General features: G+C 39.0%; 1 protein-coding gene across 1 annotated transcript; it reads right to left on the reverse strand.

Annotated features, from left to right (window-relative positions):
• Positions 1 to 1,064: 1,064 nt before the first annotated feature.
• LOC149066932 (uncharacterized) lies at positions 1,065 to 18,804 on the reverse strand. The gene is made up of 5 exons (XM_089253112.1): positions 15,242 to 18,804; positions 14,934 to 15,070; positions 13,726 to 14,465; positions 1,317 to 1,417; positions 1,065 to 1,179 (listed from the first exon to the last, which is right to left on the reverse strand). Exons 1-5 carry the CDS (start codon positions 18,802 to 18,804, stop codon positions 1,065 to 1,067), a joined length of 4,656 nt encoding a protein of 1,551 aa, XP_089109238.1.
• Positions 18,805 to 19,462: the final 658 nt, after the last annotated feature.

Below are 19,462 nucleotides of genomic sequence, written 5' to 3' on the forward strand. Positions count from 1 at the left end.
CATCCTGCGTCAGGGCCCCTGGGCTGGAATCTTCCACGAGCCCCCAAGCCAGATTTTAAATTGGGGACCCTTCTACAGTTAGTTTATAGCGTGAAAAAAAAAAGAAAAAGATAGTACGGATAGAGTCCCGGGTTCCCAGGATGGAGCCCTGTCAGCTCTGCCCTTGCAGGTCACGCCCTTACCTCATAATTTATCACAATACCTAACAAAAAAAAAATTTTTTTTTATTCTTTCATCTCGTTTTAATGAAACAGATAATTTCAGTTTGAAATAAATGAAAGCGATATTTTCAGCATTAACGAAAGAAAAATTCTAGAATTAATTAAAGAGATAATTCCAAATTAATGAAACAAAAAATTGTAGAATTAATAGAAGGGGATTTTATGGGCATCTTTTTCTCAGCCACCTCGTTGGGCATTTTACCTGTTGTGGCGTTGTATTTGTATAATTCCAAAATCGATGAAAGAGGTAATTTCAGCATTAATGAAGGGATAATTCCTAAATGATTGAAAGCGATAATTCCAGCATTAGTGAAAAATAATTTCAGAATGATGAAAGTGATAATTCCAAAATTAATGAGAGAGGTAATTCCAGAATTAAGGTAAGAGATAATTCCAAAATTAATGAAAGAAAAATTCTAGAATTAATGAAAGAGATAATTCCAGAATTAATGAGATATAATTTCAGAGTCAATGGAAGAAATAATTCCAGTATTAATGAAAGATATAATTTCAGCATTAATGAAAGAAATAACAATTAATAAAGGAAATAATTCCAGAATTGATGAAAGAAAATTAAAAAATTAATGAAGGAAAATTCAAAAATTGATGAAAGAAATTATTCCAGCATTAATGAAAAAAATTATTCCAACATTAATGAAAGAAATGATTCCAGCATTAATGAAATAAATAATTTAATCTTTTTTCATCTTGAAATGAGTTTCCTGTTCTTTTTAATCTTTAAAACGAAACATATATATAGAGACTGAACCCTACATTTCTATGGGCAAACGAGCTTTGTTTTCACCGAGTCACGTGATTTCCTTAAATTTGATGTCTATGCCGTCACGGTGGCTGGATGCTGCTCCCTCCAGTAATATAAGCTCCATGATCATCTTCCGCAAGATTAAGTCTGTCATCGTCAGTCTCTTGGACATTTTCAATGTACTTGAATAGATGTCTTGTGTATATCGGGGACATCGTCGTGCCCTTTCATTAACGGGGCTAGCCCCTGAAGGAGTTCGAGGTCTTCCCCCAGGGATGTTAAGCAGCTATTTTAGAGGGATACATAAACGCATGGTTAATGCCACAACTTACCTCAGATTGTATCCATTGGTGATTTCCTTATTAGTAATGCAGAGAAAAATTGGATAGTTTCCATAATCAACACCTCCTATAACTACATGGATGGCGTTGGCCTGTAAATGGAAAAGAGAATTTTTTTAGGAAAGTTAGAAAGAAGATATCAGTCGTCTTTCACCTCCTATCCACTTATTTCATGAATCAAACAATATATCAGTGATTACACTAACAATAGAGAATGCTTCCGGTCGCTATGACTGTAGCTCCAGAAGCGTAAAAGCTTTCAGATTTATAAATTTGTTTCAACGATTATAACAACGATTTTTTTATGAAAAAATTTATTTTTAAAACCAATCAACCGAAAAATTTCATCACTCAAATCTTTCTCACACATTACTTATAATTGTGTTTTAGACAATTTGTCTTTTTCTACCAACTTTTTCAGCAAAGTAGAGCAAAAAACAATTTAATTTGAATGACTGGCATAACATTATGAGGTATTCGTGATTAAACAATAGATGGCGCTAACACTACTGAAATGGAAAAATTTCCGCCATCTATGTAATATAATTTGCAATTATTCATTTACAGTGAAACTTCCATAAACAATACTCCAACTATAAAGTTAACTCCTTTTTATTCGGCACCCAGTGTGGAACTACATCACGCAAGTTATACAAATCCTACTCTTCTAGCAACATACTAGAAATTTTGCGCATCGTGATTGGTCGAAGTTAGTGATGTGCCATTACGTCACGCGTAGTGAAATACTACGCGAAATTCAAATTTGGCGAAATTGAGGGGTGTTTTGTTTTGTTTTTTTTTCTATCCTTTTATTTTCGCGCATGGTTTCAAGCGGTTTTTCCATTCCTCAAATTTAATGTTTTATTTTTTAATTGATATTATTTAATATTTATTATATTTAGAGGTACGTAAATTTCACAACAAAAAAAGTTTTAAAATAAGAAATTTCGCATTTACTCGCAATAAAGAATTCGAAGTGAAAAAATTTCACATTCGTTCACGCACATTAAAAAAACCTGTCGAATAAATAAAACATAGTTCAAATGAAATATTTCGCGTTTTTAAACAACAGCCCGCCATATTACTGGAAAGTGCTGAAGTACTTGATTGAAATCTAACATTGTAGTAAAGTCGAATCCCGTTATAACGAACTTCAAGAGACCGGAGAAATCTCTTCCAGGCCCGTCATTCAGGGGAGGGCCGTTGCCCCCCCCCCCCCCCGGCTTTTGAAAATACTCTAAAAATGGTGTATATATATATATATGTTACGGTAAAAGCACGAAATAGGATTGAAAACGTATACATTTCGGGCTTTTACCAAGCGCTTCGGTAAAAGCTGACATTTAGTAACTTTCATGAAAATTAGTAAAATTGCGAATTTTCTGATTTTTATAAATTTGAATGCTTATGTGTCATTTATCAATCACAACGGTCCCGATGCTAATTAAAATCTTAATTAATTAACTAACTAGTCATTCAAGTTCATGAGTTTTTCTAATTTCCTGCATGCCATGGAGTGCACATGTTCCGGATATTTTAATGATCATTGGCAGTAAACTGTAATTGTATCTAATTTCGGGCTTTTTTTCACCTCGCCAACAACCAAAACCAATCGACAAATTTTGTAAAAAATATGTTACTATATAGTTGTGATATCAATCGTAATAACTGTAATTTACAAATTTTGAAAATAATTGATTACGATTGTCTTGATAAATTTATTGAATTTAATTTATAATAATTTTTCCAGCTAATGTTTTTCGAATATAGCCTAAAATCTTATTTGTGTTAATTATCTTTAAACGGATTTCCAAATCAAAGTTGGTTCAAAGAATTATTCTCTAAATCATTGTCATTACGTAAGCAGCGTGGGTTTCAAGCGCAGTAAGTAGGTGTTAGTATTAGTATAGAACCGACAACGCCCAGGCTCTGTCGCTTTTGCGATATAAGCTCATTGATCGTGGGCGTGCCGGAAAAAAAAACTCATGCCGGCCGGGACCAACATCCCGCCAATCAAGCAGCACAACCACACCCTCACACCCAAACCCCCAATCCCAGGGCACATCACCGCTCGACAAGCCAGGACAGCACCGCAGGCGCAATCCCCCCCTCAGCCCCGCCGACGCGGCCCACAACGCCCCAACACGCCCCGCGAAGGGAGACTCCCGACCATCCCCACGAACCTCCACCGCGGACACGAGAGAGAACCCTCCACAGGACGGGGACACCACCCCCACCAAGAAAAACACGGACGCCTCGCAACAAGGGCCCCAACCGACGCGATGTTTTTCAAGGATGATGTCACTCCCCACTATCCATATGAATGTCATCAGCTGGCTGATGCGAAGATAAATCCAGCAAAGAAAATTCAACTGGTCTTGCGGGTAATTGAACCCACTTCCTCTCACTTGCCGGGTGAGCCCTCTAGACCAGTAGTTCTCAACCGGGGGCCATATGGCCTCAGGGGGCCCTAGGATATTCCAGGGGGGCCACGGTTGAAAATCTGGCAAAAGGGGAGCCACGGCTACTGATACGGGGGCCACGAAGAAGTTTGTGAAATTAAATTTTTTCAAGTCACTCTGACTAAAAATATTAAATTTCAAACAAAATGCATAGAATATATTTTTCGAAATTTTCCTCTATCCAAGTAACATTAACATGAGGAAGGAAATAAAAAAAAAGTGTTGCATGTAATCTCGGTGGGTTTACGACTTGAGGGTGACAGTAGGCCCTGACACACACTATAGAAGAGGTTTAAAGCAAAATGGAGTAACTGTAAAGACAGAAAGTTGTGTGTGTTCGAAGACTTTTCATTCAAAGAGGGCTGCCATAAAGAAAGCAAAGATTTGTTGACCATTCCGTTGACATTCTTTTGAGTGCTCGTAGTAAATGTAATACCAGAAGTAGATGGGTGAATAATGAAAGCTTGTAAAAAAAACCCTTTGTTTTTATGCAATTACAGACGGATAGCCATCTAGTTTAGCACAAATCTATCTTCAACCGGCACTGAGTGGTCTGATGAGGAATATATTTATAAAAATCGAATGAAGAATGATTGCTCTGGGGTATTTTTTTACGAATTTTTGGGGGGAGGGGATGCCAATTCATTGCCTCTACTGAAAAGAAATAAAGTCGAATTCAGTTATAACGAACCCGAGAGACCAAATCATACATGAAGAAAAATACCCGCGAAATTAAATTTTTTAGAACTACATTGCTGTATAACTTAAGAAACTGTAATTGCATAAATTTGCTGTTGTGTCTCAATCGCAAGTGTTCATATGCCATTCCTTTCAATTCAACAGGGAAAAAAACGTAATTTTAAACATATTTAACACGGTCTTAACGTCATTTGGTTTGCTGATTGGTTTCTATGTACAATCCAAGCAGATAATGTATTGGGACTTCTCTAAGATTGACACCACACCTTTGAAGTTTTTTTAATCTATACTGTAATGCTTCCTATTAACTGCCCTACTACATAAGCCTGCTGCTGGCCTACTACTAGCCTGCAACATCCGAAATAATTTCAGTGCAATTTTCCTATCCTGCAAGAACAATGTTGTGGACATTAGAAAAAAAATTCTAAAAGGGCGTATGACAACACTACATTTAAAGCAATTTAAATCCGTTTATTACCGACTCACTGCATCTGCTGATTTCTCAGAAAAGTGCAATAAATTCTCACGTGTCTTCACTTTGAAATGTCCATAACCCGCTCAATGCGTCTCTTTGTATCTGTCAACTAAAAATTCGTGGTTTTTAGTGTTGATAATACGCATGCAAAACCAATTCAGCGGCGCCAGAAATTTCGTTCCGGGGGGGGACCGAAGTGGCAGAACAATGGATTTGGTCATCTTTTTCCCTTTTTTCGGTCATTTTCTCACATTTCGGGGGGGGGGGGGACCAGAACCCCAAGCCCCCCCCCCCCCCCCCCCCGCTACGCCCTTGAACGGCGCGTTTTCACAATCTGCAAAAATCTCGTGGATTTGATAGATAGAAATGATGTCTAAATGCCAAAGATTTGGAGTTCGAGTGAAAATGAAAATGTCAAATAATTGAAACTGTGCTTCGTATAAATGAAATATTTTAATATTGAAAGCTATATATATATATATATATATAGAGATTAATCGTAACCGTAGTCAAACATCTCATAAATGTGAAATTTTTTCATAAAACTGGGAGTGAGGCGCGAATCTCCTTGCGCACAAGTGGAATTTCAAGGCATTTACGCACAACCGCTCCCCTATTGGCCATTTTTCTTTTTTTCTCCCCACCTTTTCTTCCTTTTGTTTCCTTCTTAAATTTATAAAAGTAAAATGACATAATTATTATGAAAAGGACTGTTTTCAGATAAAATTGCAAAAGTTCAATTACGTTAGTTTAGTGGAAAAATAACAGATTATTTTGGGGGGGGGGGGGGGAAATATAGTCAAACCCCATTATAATGAACTCCAAGAGACCGGAGCAATAAAGAAATTTTCTAGTTCAGTAATTTTTTCAAGACCCAAGGAGACATCCAAAACTCCAAAACAAAGGACCTCCACACAAGCAGACAACGGATAAGATCGTAAAAAGTGAATTTTTCCACACGCTACTTTATAGTAATGTGCTGCCATCTAATCTCAAATTTAAAAGCGACTCTTGTGGTGATGATGAAATTTAAATAAAAAAAACTATATTCTTTATTCCGCTCAGTTCCTTATAAACAAAGCTCATAAAATGAACTGGGAATTTAAACTCAAAGTTCGGTTATTTTATTTGAGCATAAGGAAACGTCCAAAACAAAGTACCTTCTAATGAGCAGACGACATACGGTTTGTTCGGTTCCCTACAAGCTAAGCTCACAAACAGAACTGAAAGTTCGAACTGCCAGTTCAGTAATTTTGGCAGGACACAAGGAGACGCCCAAAACTAGTAACCTAGAGAGAAGCAGACGACAGAGATTATGTTAAAGGAGGGAGCATCCAGCCACCGCGACGGCAGCGACATCAAATGCAAGAAAATTAAGTGATTCGGTGAAAACAAAGTTCCCGCCCGGCAATTTGTCCATAGAAATGTACAGATGTTCGGTCTCTAAATATTGGGTTTTAAAGATTAAAAAAAGGAATATAGAACTCATCTAAAGGTGAAAAAAGATTAAATTATTTATTTCATTAAAATATACAGGAATCATTTTTTTCATTAATGTGGAATAATTTCTATCATCATTTCTGGAATTTTCCTTCATTATTTCTTGAATATTCTTTCATTAATTCTAGAATTATTTCCTTTATTAATTATTATTTCTTTCACTAATGCTGAAATCATTTCTTTCATTAATGCTGAAATCATTTCTTTCATTAACGCTGAAATTATTTCTTTCATTAATGCTGAAATTATTTCTTTCATTAATGCTGAAATTATTTCTTTCATTAATGCTGAAATTATTTCTTTCATTAACGCTGAAATTATTTCTTTCATTAATGCTGAAATTATTTCTTTCATTAATGCTGAAATTATATCTTTTATTAATGCTGAAATTATTTCTTTCCTTCATTCTGGAATTATCTTTCATTAATTTTATTATTATCTCTTTCATTAATTTTGGAATTATCTCGTCGATGCTGAAATTATTTTTTCATTTATTGTTTTAAACTCCTACTTATGCCATAAGAAAATAACAGGGGATCGTGTTTGTTTTCACCGAGTCACCGACGAAAGGTGCTGTGGGGGGGGGGGGGGGGGCACATTCCCCAGCGCGACCCAACCCGCAAGGGTAAAAGGCTTACATCCCTGGAGGGACAGAGTCTGGGCCGTGACTGGTTTGTCGGGGGGGGGGGGGCACAGTTCTCAGCACTGCCAAGGCGGAGACCGCTGACGTCATACTATCTCTGGAGGCTTGATTTATATGCTGTTGGTGCTGCCATCTAATCTCGAAATTTCAGGCAACTCATGTGATGATGAAAGAGAGATTTTTTTATGAGACGAAAATTTTGGTAACAAAAATTGTACATTTGCAATAATCGATTTTATGTAGAAAAAATAATTATTTCTTTCCACAAAAACATTCGGACAATATGGATGATCGAACAAATAAGTGAAAACACGGATTATGTGGTCTTCAGATAGGGTTACCAGATTCAAACTGAAAAAATAGAACGCCTGGTGCGAACTTTAGGCAGTGCCGTCTTAACGCATGCTTCCCCCTGCCCGGGCCGTGCCCGAAGGGCCTCAAGAGAAGAGTTGCCTCAGAGAAACGAGACTTACTTGAATTTTTCGAGAATTTTTCAGGTAGGGCCTCCAAAAAATCCCTTGACTATATGATGCTATGAGGCTATATGATATAAATCCTTGGGCCTATGATGCTATTACAACGATCCTGCCTGTCAGCCCCACCCTTGTGGGGGTCATGGAATTCCAATACTTGATTCTTTTATTATCGAACTGAACTTATCTAATTGCAACGTATATTTAATAAAGAGATGATGAAGTGCTTTAAAAGTATGACAAAATTTTATGACTGTTCAATATGATTCGAGCGACGATGAAGTGTCAGCAGGTGGACCACGCGCTAATTATTATTAATAATTTATGAATTTTGTAAAATTAATTTAAATGCCATTCTCTCTCAATGGATCGTGTTTGATTACGATCCAGACTGTCAACGCGTTCCTGAAATAATCAAAAAAAAATTAGTGTAATAGAATGCGTTCTCTTTGTGAAAAAAAATTTCCCCTTCAAGATTTACGTTCATAACTCGAAAAGTTTGTAAGTCGGGGAGTAACTACATAAAATTTTTTAGAGGGAGCCACAAAAATTATTTTTGCATTGGGCCGCAAAATTCTCCTAAGCTCGGACCTGTCTCCGATTTTTGAATTTAAATATCTCAGGGAATAATGCAGTTAAAAACATGTAATTTGTTTGTTGGGCTCAGAAAAGAAAGAGCAATAACTGTCTGATTGGAAGTTAGAAGACGGGGGGATATCGTTTAAAAAATTTACATTTTTTTATTTTGTGTACACTGTATTTTCATCCTCAAAACTCGTACATAGTCATTTCTGGTCACATTTTGAGAATTTTTAAAATTATAACCATACCCCTACGACGAACGGTTGATGAATAAAGGCTGTACCAACACTCCAAGGAGAAACCATTGACTCTTAGAATGGCCATAATATTACCAATAAGCCCCGTTCACATGTGCAAGATTGGGGGTCGCTTTGGTGGTAATTACCGGCATGCAAACTTTTTTTCCCCTCGTAGGGAAGAAAAAGGTGGGAGAGAAGCTCATCAAATAAAAGCCCATCTTTCTAGGGGTGGATTGGAGGTCGACACCGACCTTCTCTCCCATAATCCTTTGCGCCGCGAAAACTGCTATAAGCTCCTTCGTCAACCATCTTGAATCAATCACTTCCGTTCAACCTACGTAACCAGTGATGACTTCCGGGAAGAAGATGGGGGATTACCGGCATAAACTCAACGTCATGTGAACGGTTTGTAGCGAAAATCCCCGTTACCGGGAACTTCCCGGGATGTTTTATTGTACATGTGAACGCGACTATAGGCAGGGCCGCAACTAGTGGAGGGGGGGGCAGGCGAGTCTGTTGCCCCGGGCGCATTACAAAACGGGCCGCAAATTTAACCATTCAACCTACCCTTCAGCATTACGAGGGGTGCCTAAATGAGTAGTTGCCCCGGCTAACCTAGTATTCAGTTGCGGCCCTGCCAGTAGGTATATTATTTCTGACGATTCACCGTTATATATTGGGTATTTTTTCTTTTTAGATACATTCTCAAGTTTGTAATTCACACCTGGTAGCATTTCTATTACTTCTATAGATCAAACTATACAGTTGATCCACTAATAACACGCAAAAATCCATGTCCTTATTCTGTAGAACTTGGTTTAATGCATGGGCCCATCTAGGCACTTCTGGCACCGTGGTGACAAGTGACAATTAGATTTGGTTCCGATTTTCAAGAGTAAATATGCAAATATGTAGGTAGGAATTAATAGGTGGTTAATCCGGCCCTGACTGCGTACATGATTTCTCTGGAATGAATGTTTCAAACAAATATTTAAAATTTTTTCACACGTATTTTAGTTCATTTTTTCAAATTCATAGTAGGACTACAATATGAACCTATATCGTTGATACATGTATTATTGGTGAACATGATGTGAAAGGTTCAACTTCTCAACTGTCGATTCATTTGTGTGGCTACTCCCTCATTACTACTGTTATGAAGAGAATAAAATTAATAAAACTGCTTGCTACCACTTTTTGTGATTTTTATCACTATAAGTGTATATACTTCAGACAATTTTTGAATAACTATCTTCTAATGGAAAAACGGGTGGGGGGGGGGGAGTAGAAAACTATTCACGTTCGCTAGAGGGGGCCACAGGAATGAGAAATGGTTGAAAGGGGGCCATGGACAAAAAAAGGTTGAGAACCACTGCTCTAGACTACAAAGCCAACGAATCTTCTTTCCTTGCAGCTCGTGTGCTCTGAACGGGACCGTACATGTACAGCCAGACCTAACATGCGCTGCTGTCAAAACTTTCGTAGCAGAGAGTGACATAATTTTTGGATAAATTGCCATCTGGTCGCAATGTCAGAAAGTGTGAGCTTCCGGCCTGAGTTAGGTCTGGCTGTCCATGTACGGCTCCATTCAGCACACACAAGCTCCAAGCAAAGAGGATTCGTTGACTCTGTGGTCTAGTACACGCTCGCCCGGCAAATGAGAGGACGTGGGTCCCCACAAGGGAACTTGAATTTTCTTTCCTGGATTTATCTTCCAGCTGTCATAAACCTTCGTAGTAATATCGGCGAGAGTCATCTTCGGATATTATCAAAGACTTTGCAAGTAGGAAAAGAAACGCGTTATCGGGGGGGAAGACTTTCAATGCTCGTGCTTGGTAATATTCACACCATAATTGTGCCTTAGAGCCTTAGATTAATTACTTCGGAAAAATAAAATTTCATTTATTTATTTATAGATTCAATATCGAGTAAGATATACAAACATCTTAATCCGGCCCTGTTAAGGCCCCTACACAGCTATACATGCTGTCTTTTTAATCTCCTCTTTCCCTCCTAGAATGTGCCAATCTCAAATGGATGGAATTCTGTTTGGGACATTTTTGCAGCGGAACTGGGAGGTATGAGTAGGACGACCGTACGTCCTGTATTTTCCGGGATATTCTTTAATTTTCACGTAATTTCGGCCATGCCGACTTTTTCGTAAAAATGTTCCGGTGCTATATGGTATTCGTAGCTATGAACGCCCCACTGATACGTTTCATAACCTCCCCCGTCACTTCATGGGAAGGGGATATCACCCACTCATGGGGAACCTCGTCAGAAATGCCAAAAAATATATATATATGTGTGTATATAAAAACATAGAATGAATCGGCGGAAAAATTCCTGAAAAATAAAAAATGCCGTCGATCCCGCTTATAGCATTCCCACTTACAATTTTTCCCGCTTCGTACGACTTATTTTCGTGGCATCAACGCTAAGTAATTCTCGTAAAGATTTTTCCGGTTTAAAGCGTTTCCCCGCTTACAACGTTTTCTCATGGTGGTTTTTTGAAAAACATTATAAGCGGGATCCACTGTAAAAACAAATTCTGAATGATTTAACAGACTTGTAGTGCGACTAACTGGAGTGCAATCCAATTTATGCGGAAAATTTCAATAGAAAAAAACAAATATGTGAGATATTGTAGTGTTAAAATGGAATATTGTGTAAAACTGTAGTTTTAAAAATTGGGAGTGAAATAAAAGTATAATTACGAATGAAACTTTTTTTTGAAGACAATGGCGAAAATTTCCATAAAAATTACATACGGAATTGTGACTAAAAAAAATTATGAGTATCAAATTGTAACACAAATTATATGTATATATATATATATATATATATAAAGAAGAGAAAATTTGTCAGCTGCAGGAGGGGCAACAAATCTGAGGTGAAGAGCAGGGCCTTCGTGAGAACATCTTGGGACACGCACCCCAATGCAGAACTAGATACCCTTTGAGCCGGGACAAGCTCGCATTTCTGTGCCCCGTGTAATGTAGAAGGAGCAGTTAAAAGGTGGGTTCGGCTCCCCCACTAGTCCAGCGCCTGGGCATCAGATCTGCCTACTCTCCCCCCCCCCACCCCCTAGTTGCGGCCTTTATCTATCTGGCTAAAAATTCCTTCTAACAATTTAAACTCTTGCCTACAAAAATTTTAACATCTCATTTTCACGAGACCTCCTCTGAGTGACCTCACGAGCAGCCCCCCCCCCCTCCCCTTCCGGGGACGTGCCCGGGTAGGCCCGTGCGCAAAGCTGCATTAAGAGCATTTTTCAAGCGACTTTGCCCGTGCGTAAGACTGCACTGGTGAATAGGCAAATAATAATAAGGAAAATGATTTTGTTCCCCTCCAAGAGGGGCACCATATCCGAGGTGAAAGGGGGAACATTAAAAAAATAAAATAAATAAAATGAAAATTATCTCTCTGCCCACTCTAGGAGGGGCGCCAAAACCGTGAAGAAAGGACAAAAAAAAGTTCATTGACTGCAAAAATAATTAGGGAAAAGGGTTTCTGTCCGCTTAGGAGGGGCACCAAATTCGAGGTGCAAGGGGTGAAAACAATTTTAAAGAACCCCGCAAAAAAATTGGGGAAATGATTTCTGCCCGCTGCAGGAGGGGTGACAAAACCGAGGTGGAAGAATGAAAAATATAATTAAAGATCCGCCAAAAAATTAAGGAAAACGGTTTCTGTCTCTTCTTAGGAAAGGCATTAAATCCGAAGTGAAAAGTCGAATAAAATTAGGGGAAATGATTTCTCTCTCACTGCTGTAAGAGGGGCGAAAAATCCGTTATGATAGGGCAAAAAAAGAAAATCTTATTATCCAAAGAAAAGTTATGGGGAAAAAAATGGATTCTGTCCGCCCTAGGAGAAAGGCCAAATCCGAGGTGAACAGTAGGGCCGTATTGGCAGCAATCCAGGGACTTCCACCCCCAATCCAGGGACGCAATTAAAACTTTTTGAGTCGGGTCAAGCCACGACCTCCTATATAACTAGATAACTAGGTTATCTAGGTGGTCGTGGTCAAGCTCGCATTTCTGCGCCCCCGTGTAATGTAGAAGGAGCAGTTAAAAGGGGCATTCGCGCGCCTCTCCTACTAGTCCAGCGCCCGGGCACCAGACCCACCTACTTCCCTCCCCCCACCCCAGTTGACGCCCGGCTTTATCGGGCTATAAATTCCTGCCTAACCACTTTAGTCTAACTTTTGAAAATTTTATTATCTGATTCTCACGAGGCCTTCTCTGCACCTGAGATCCCCGCGGATCTCCCCCATGCACTGGTATATAATAATAATAAGGAAAATAATACTGTCCGCTCTCCAAGAGGTGCACCCAGTCAACACCCCCTATAGATAGATAGATAGAACCGCTCACAGCCCCGGACTGATGCAAAGCACCTTACTTCCGTTACCTCAAAAGAGGCAGAGTTGTGTCGGAAAAGTTAGCAAAGATTTATAGTGGTGGTTCCCCTTGACCCGTGCTCGCAAGTTTCGAATTACTTGCGTCGTTCTCCCCCATGAAGACAGCCATCAGCTCGATGCAACGTACAAGCCATTTGACAAAAATGGGTGACTGAATCCAATGACTAGGGAGAAAAATTGCACGTTCACCCAGTGGCACATAAGGGCCGGAGACCGCAGCCCGGGAGCCCAAAAGAAGGGTGGAAAAAATTTGTGGACAAGAAAGAAGAAAAAGAAGCTGGCATGTTGAAGTGGGAGAGATTTGAGAATAGTCTAAATACACAATGTGGACGATAACTCACTCGAAAGAAGTGGACTGTAAACACTTTTAATAATTTTACGATAATTTTAATTCACAAATATAACAAATTAACTCGCACGAAATCCCGATCGAGGGAATCGTTGTACAATTGACCAGCTCGAGGTCTCAACTCATACTCACTCACACACACACTGTCACACTCTCATAAAAACGCTTTTTTCTCTCTCTCTCTCTCTCCCTGGGGACGGGAGGAGAGCTCTCATCACCTTTTGACCTCTGCTCTCTCCTTACTTTTCTTCTTCTTCTTTTTTACTATTATTATTATTACGCAGCAACATACCGCCGGGCGTTGCAATGTTCTTTGAACATTCAACCAATTGCAATTATAATGCAATAATATATAAAACTGATCGTTTCAAAACCTGAACAAATACAAATTTTAACTAAATACACAGAATAAAGAAAATTGACACACTCAATTACATTATAAATCAACACTTTCCGATACATAATAAAGCATAATATACGATATTTACATTAATTTTCCATAGGTAAAATACACAATTTTGAAATTGGTCGCTTATATGTGCCTGAAGCCGTTTTCACAGCAACCACTCTAATCTTGTTATCCTGTTTGCCAGGATATGTTTCCGTAATTCGACCTATAGACCATTTACAAGGAGGTAAATTATCCTCTTTAACAATGACCATGTCACCTATTTTTACGTTTTCCTTTTCGAAGAACCACTTATTCCGTTGCTGTAATGTACTCAAATATTCTCGATGCCACCTTTTCCAAATGACTTGTACGAATTTCGTTGTTTGTTGCCATCGGTTAAGCCGATTTTCTGGCACCGAAGTCAACTCTGGTTCTGGAAGTGAAGTGATCGGTCTTCCAATAAGAAAATGACCAGGTGTTAGGGCCTCCAAGTCATTTGGGTCTTCTGACATGGCAGATATTGGTCTAGAATTTAGGACTCCTTCTATTTGAGTCAAAACAGTAAGAAATTCTTCGTAAGTGAGCCTTGTCTGGCCGATGGTTCGTTTTAAGTGGTATTTGCAAGATTTCACTCCTGCTTCCCAGAGACCACCGAAGTTTGGTGTTCGGGGAGGAATGAATTTCCAATCTATGCCATCCGAGGATAAATAGCCAGCAAGGTCCTCATCTGGTTGAGCTACAAGGTTGTATAAGTTTTTGAGCTCAACATTTGCTCCCACAAAATTTTTTGCATTATCTGAATACAACTTAACACACTTTCCTCTTCGGGAAGTGGACCTTTTAAGAGTTGCAATAAATGCAGCAGTGGTAAGATCAGTAACAATATCCAGATGGATCGCTTTCGTCACTAAACATACAAAAATACACACATATATTTTATTCAAGGTACCCTTTCTTTGATTTTTGTACTTTATAGAAAAGGGTCCACAAAAATCGACACCAGAAATGTTGAATGCAAAATCTCTCGTTACACGATCCTTAGGTAAAACACCCATAATTTGTTGAGCCGTTATAGGTTTAGCTTTAAAGCACACAATGCAATCATGAACAATTTTTCTACATACACTTTTACCATTTATAACCCAAAACTTTTGTCTGAGTTGATTCAATAATGCTTGTGGCCCTAAATGCAGATACTTATTATGATAATGTACAACAATCAACTTGGTTAATCGGTGTTTTGTGGGCAATAGAGTAGGAAACTTCTGATTATAGCCCAGTGTACTATTATTTAATCGGCCACCAACTCTCAAGATTCCTTTTTCGTCCACAAAGGGATTCAAACTTTTTATCGGACTGTCGAAAGGGACCTTACCTTTTTCTTTCAGACCTTTGAGTTCTGGTTTGAACTCCTCACCTTGAATCAATTTCACGAGATGCAGCTCAGCATTATTGATTTCTTCAGCATCTAAAGGACTATATTTTTTCTTGTTTTTACAATTATTAAGAAACCTAAAAATGAAACTCAAAATCCGAACAATCTTAATATACACATTACTAAGATTCAAAAAATCACTGATAAATGATCGAACAGAAACACTAAAAGTTTGTATATCACACATATTGTCACTCATATTGCAATTTTTGAATTCACGCTGAAAGTCATCTTGTATGACCGCTGACGGGATCGTTCTGTTTGGGTATTCACTGTCCGTAAGAAACTTTGGACCGTTCCACCATAAAACACTTTGTTCCAGTCTCTCTGGAGCTAGACCTCTGGAAATGAGATCTGCAGGATTTTCTTCGGATGAAACATGTCTCCATTGTTGCACAGTTGTTAGTTCCTGTATTGTAGCTACACGATTTGCCAAGAACGTTTTCAGAAGATGTGGTTCTTTCTGGATCCAAGACAGCACAATCATGGAATCACTCCACAAATACACTGCTGAAACGTCGAGCTTCAGTGAAGCTTTTATACTCTTCATCAACTTAGCTAGTAACACTGCCGCGCACAGTTCCAACCGCGGAATAGTTGTACGTTTGATTGGAGCTACTCTTGATTTGCTCGAAACCATTTTTACTCTCACGCGTCCGGTAGATGAAGTAGACTTGCAATAGATAACAGCCCCGTATGCAGATTCAGAGGCATCTGCAAACCCATGAATCTCGATCGTAGTTGGCTCAGATATCAAAATACATCTATCTATTTTTAGGTTATTTATAGACAGAAGAGATTCGATGAACTCGTGCCACTCTTGTGCCTCTTTTGCTGGAAGTGGATCATTCCAGTCAATTTTCAGAAGCCACAGTTTCTGCATGAAAATTTTTGCTTTTGATACCACAGGTCCTATCAATCCCAGTGGATCAAAAAGTCTTGCGATGGTAGATAGAACATTCCGTTTGGTGACTACTGTATTGCTGTCAGCTTTCACACTGAAAGAAAAGCAATCCTCACTTGGCTTCCAGGAAATTCCCAGAGCCTTTATTTCACTTGGGTCGGAAAAGGTATAATCACCATCTGAAAATAATTTTGGAATGAGCGCTGGATTATTTCCGCACCACTTATGCAGCTTCATGCCTGCAGTATTGAGGATGCCTATCAGTTGCTGTTGGAGCTCTTTCGCTTCCAGCAAGGTTGGTGCCCCGGATAGGACGTCATCCATATAAAAATCACTGGTTAGGACAGAAGCCGCTAGAGGAAAATTGTTTCCTTCATCCTGTGCGAGTTGTTTCAAGGTTCTCATGGCGAGAAAGGGTGCGCTCACTGTCCCGTAAGTTACAGTTGACAACTCATAAATTTTTATGGGCTCGTTCTTGCCTTCCTTCCACAAAATTCTTTGAAGGCTTTTTTGACTCGGATGAATTTTTATCATTCGGTACATCTTTTCGATGTCCGCAATGAAAGCAAACTCGTGCTTCCTAAATCGAATCATTATTGAAAAAAGATCCTCTTGGATCACTCCTCCGTTATACTGAAGAGAATTCAAAGAATTGTCCCTTGTGGTAATCGTGGAAGCATTAAAAACAGTTCGTAGTTTTGTTGTCGTTTTATCAGGACGGTATACACCGTGATGGGGCATGTAATATGTGACCTTTGGCTCTGTGGTCTCATTCACCTCACTCATATGCCCAAGTTCTAGATATTCTTTGAGAAAATCTTTGTATAATGCCTGATAATTTTTGTCTCTCTCTAACCGATTCCACAGTGATTTTAGTTGTTTTAACGCCATACTCTTGGACTCTCCAAGGCACCCGGGATCTTCCTTGAGAGGCATGGTGACTATATACTGCCCCTTATTGTCTCTCATATGAGTCTCCTCGTAATGGGTTTCACAAATTTCGTTTTCTTTTGATATTACTGGCTTTTCTCCAACACTTTCAATTTCCCAAAATTTTTGCATTGTTTTATTCAAGTTCTCTTGTTGAACTAGTCCACAATGTATTGTTTGTTTCTCTTTAGTGGATAATGCGCCACTTACAACGTACCCGAATATTGTATTTTGTAGAATTAAATCGGTGCCACTAGGAGAAATTTGTCCTGTCAATAATAGTTCATAAAATATTTCAGCTCCCAACAATATATCTATCTGTCCTGGTTTGTTAAATTCTGGATCAGCTAAATTTACGTCCCTCACCCCCTCAATAGACACTTCTAACTTTTGGGAGGGAGTGCTATTTGTTATTTTCTCCACCATCAAGAAATCCAATTCCCTCTCATAGTCCTTTCTTCTATTAGCGAGAGAGGCTCTCACGCATCCCTTGATTGGCATTGACGCCCCGTTTAAGCAAGATACAACAAGATTTATTTTTTCTTTCTTCAACTCAAGTTTCTCTGCAAACTTTCTGGTTACAAAGTTCGACATAGAGCCCCCATCTAGCAGCGCTCTACCATTGTGGTATTGACCATCCTTATCTTTTACAAGGCATCTCGCTGTACTAAGTAAAACTGTCTTTTTTTGTTTGTTTCCCATGCAGCTGGTGGCTGTTATGGGGTTGGCATTGTGCTGTTTCGGCGTCGTTATATTGCTCGGGGGAGAATGTGTCATCTCCGTTCTTCCTGCAGGAGCAGCAACAACAGTTTCTTCTTCGCGGGGGAAATGCAGGGTCACGTGGTGTCTTTTATTGCACTTCGGGCAAGAGAACCTTGACCTGCATTTTTTCACCCCATGGGAAGATGACAGACAATTGAAGCACAAATTATTACTTTTTACAATTTTAATTCTCTCGTCCACTGATTTGCTTCTGTAATCAGAACACTTGTACAATGCGTGAGTTTCAATTCCGCATTGTACGCATAATGAGTCTTTTGAATCCGAGAGAAACACCTTTGACACATTTTTATTATTTTTTAAGTGGAAATTTCCTCGCTGTTTTTGAAACCCACTATTGCTCTCAGTGAGAGATCTACCTCGTGAAGCAAAATATATGTCGCTCTCTTTAGCTAATTCAAGCGGTCGAAACCATTTTTCTCCTTGCCTCACACTAATATGAGAAGCAGTTTCTCTATCTAATGTCTCAAACAACTTATCTGCAACAATGAGGTCTTTTAATGTGTCAAAATCTGACACTCCTCTGAGCTTCAGATAGTAATCGAAACTCGTTTTTAACCTCGACGCAAATTGCACATGCGTTTCATTATTACGATGAGCCCTTCGAAAATTCTCTAGACAAACCTGCGGTGTAGGCTCATACTCTCGTAAAATAATTTCTTTTACCTTATCATAATTTGACAGTTCATTATCGCTTGTGTGAGACAAAACGTTGGTTGCCTTTTCACCCAACAAATTCAATAAAATTTCTGACTTAAATTTCTCTGGCACTTTTTTTGTGTTAAATGCCCTTTCAAGTGATGTGAAGAAATACCCCCAACCTTCCGGCTGATTGGGTACTCTAACAGTTAGAGTTCTCACACTTTTTATGAGAGATTCAATTGTGTCTTCCTTTACTTCTGTTTTATTATGTTCAGTGCCGTCACAATTTAATTCTACTCGTACTCTAACTAACTCTAATTCTGTTTTGACGCGCTCTAATTTCATGCGTTCTAATTCAACCTCTCTTAGTTCCTCTGACTTTCTATCCGCTATTATTGTGGCTAAATAATCTTTTACAAAGTCGGGATCTTTTACACAAGCTTGATTTTGCAAAATAAGTTCTTTTAACTCACTCACCTTCGCATTCTCGATGACTATTTCTCCAAGGTCCTGAGCAACTTGGATTAAGTCCTGCTTTTTTGCTCCAGCGAACATTTTGACGATGAAAGTTACGTATTCCGAATTATGTTAGCACCACTCACAATTCTTTCGTGGTCACACAAGAACTCAACGAAAACAAACTCGCTCCACAGACGTCTTCTCCGATTTGAACGACATTTTTCACAGTTAGTCTCCGTATGAGACGGACCAGATGGACGATAACTCACTCGAAAGAAGTGGACTGTAAACACTTTTAATAATTTTACGATAATTTTAATTCACAAATATAACAAATTAACTCGCACGAAATCCCGATCGAGGGAATCGTTGTACAATTGACCAGCTCGAGGTCTCAACTCATACTCACTCACACACACACTGTCACACTCTCATAAAAACGCTTTTTTCTCTCTCTCTCTCTCTCCCTGGGGACGGGAGGAGAGCTCTCATCACCTTTTGACCTCTGCTCTCTCCTTACTTTTCTTCTTCTTCTTTTTTACTATTATTATTATTACGCAGCAACACAATGCATACAAATTACATATATACAGCGCCTTGACTGTGACGGGAAACGAAGAAACAATGCCTCCGTCCACAGCGCTGAGCAGTTCTGCTCGCTCTTCCCCTTACAGAACATGCAATATATACACACACAGAATACACACATAGCCCGCACTGCGACGGGAACAATCAAACAGAGCCTCCGTTGACA

This window comes from Pholcus phalangioides, unplaced genomic scaffold, assembly GCF_987345545.1.
Source record: "Pholcus phalangioides strain wild (caught in Gottingen) unplaced genomic scaffold, Ppha-v1.0 ptg000032l_1, whole genome shotgun sequence".
In the NCBI taxonomy this organism is placed as follows: Eukaryota; Metazoa; Arthropoda; class Arachnida; order Araneae; family Pholcidae; genus Pholcus; species Pholcus phalangioides.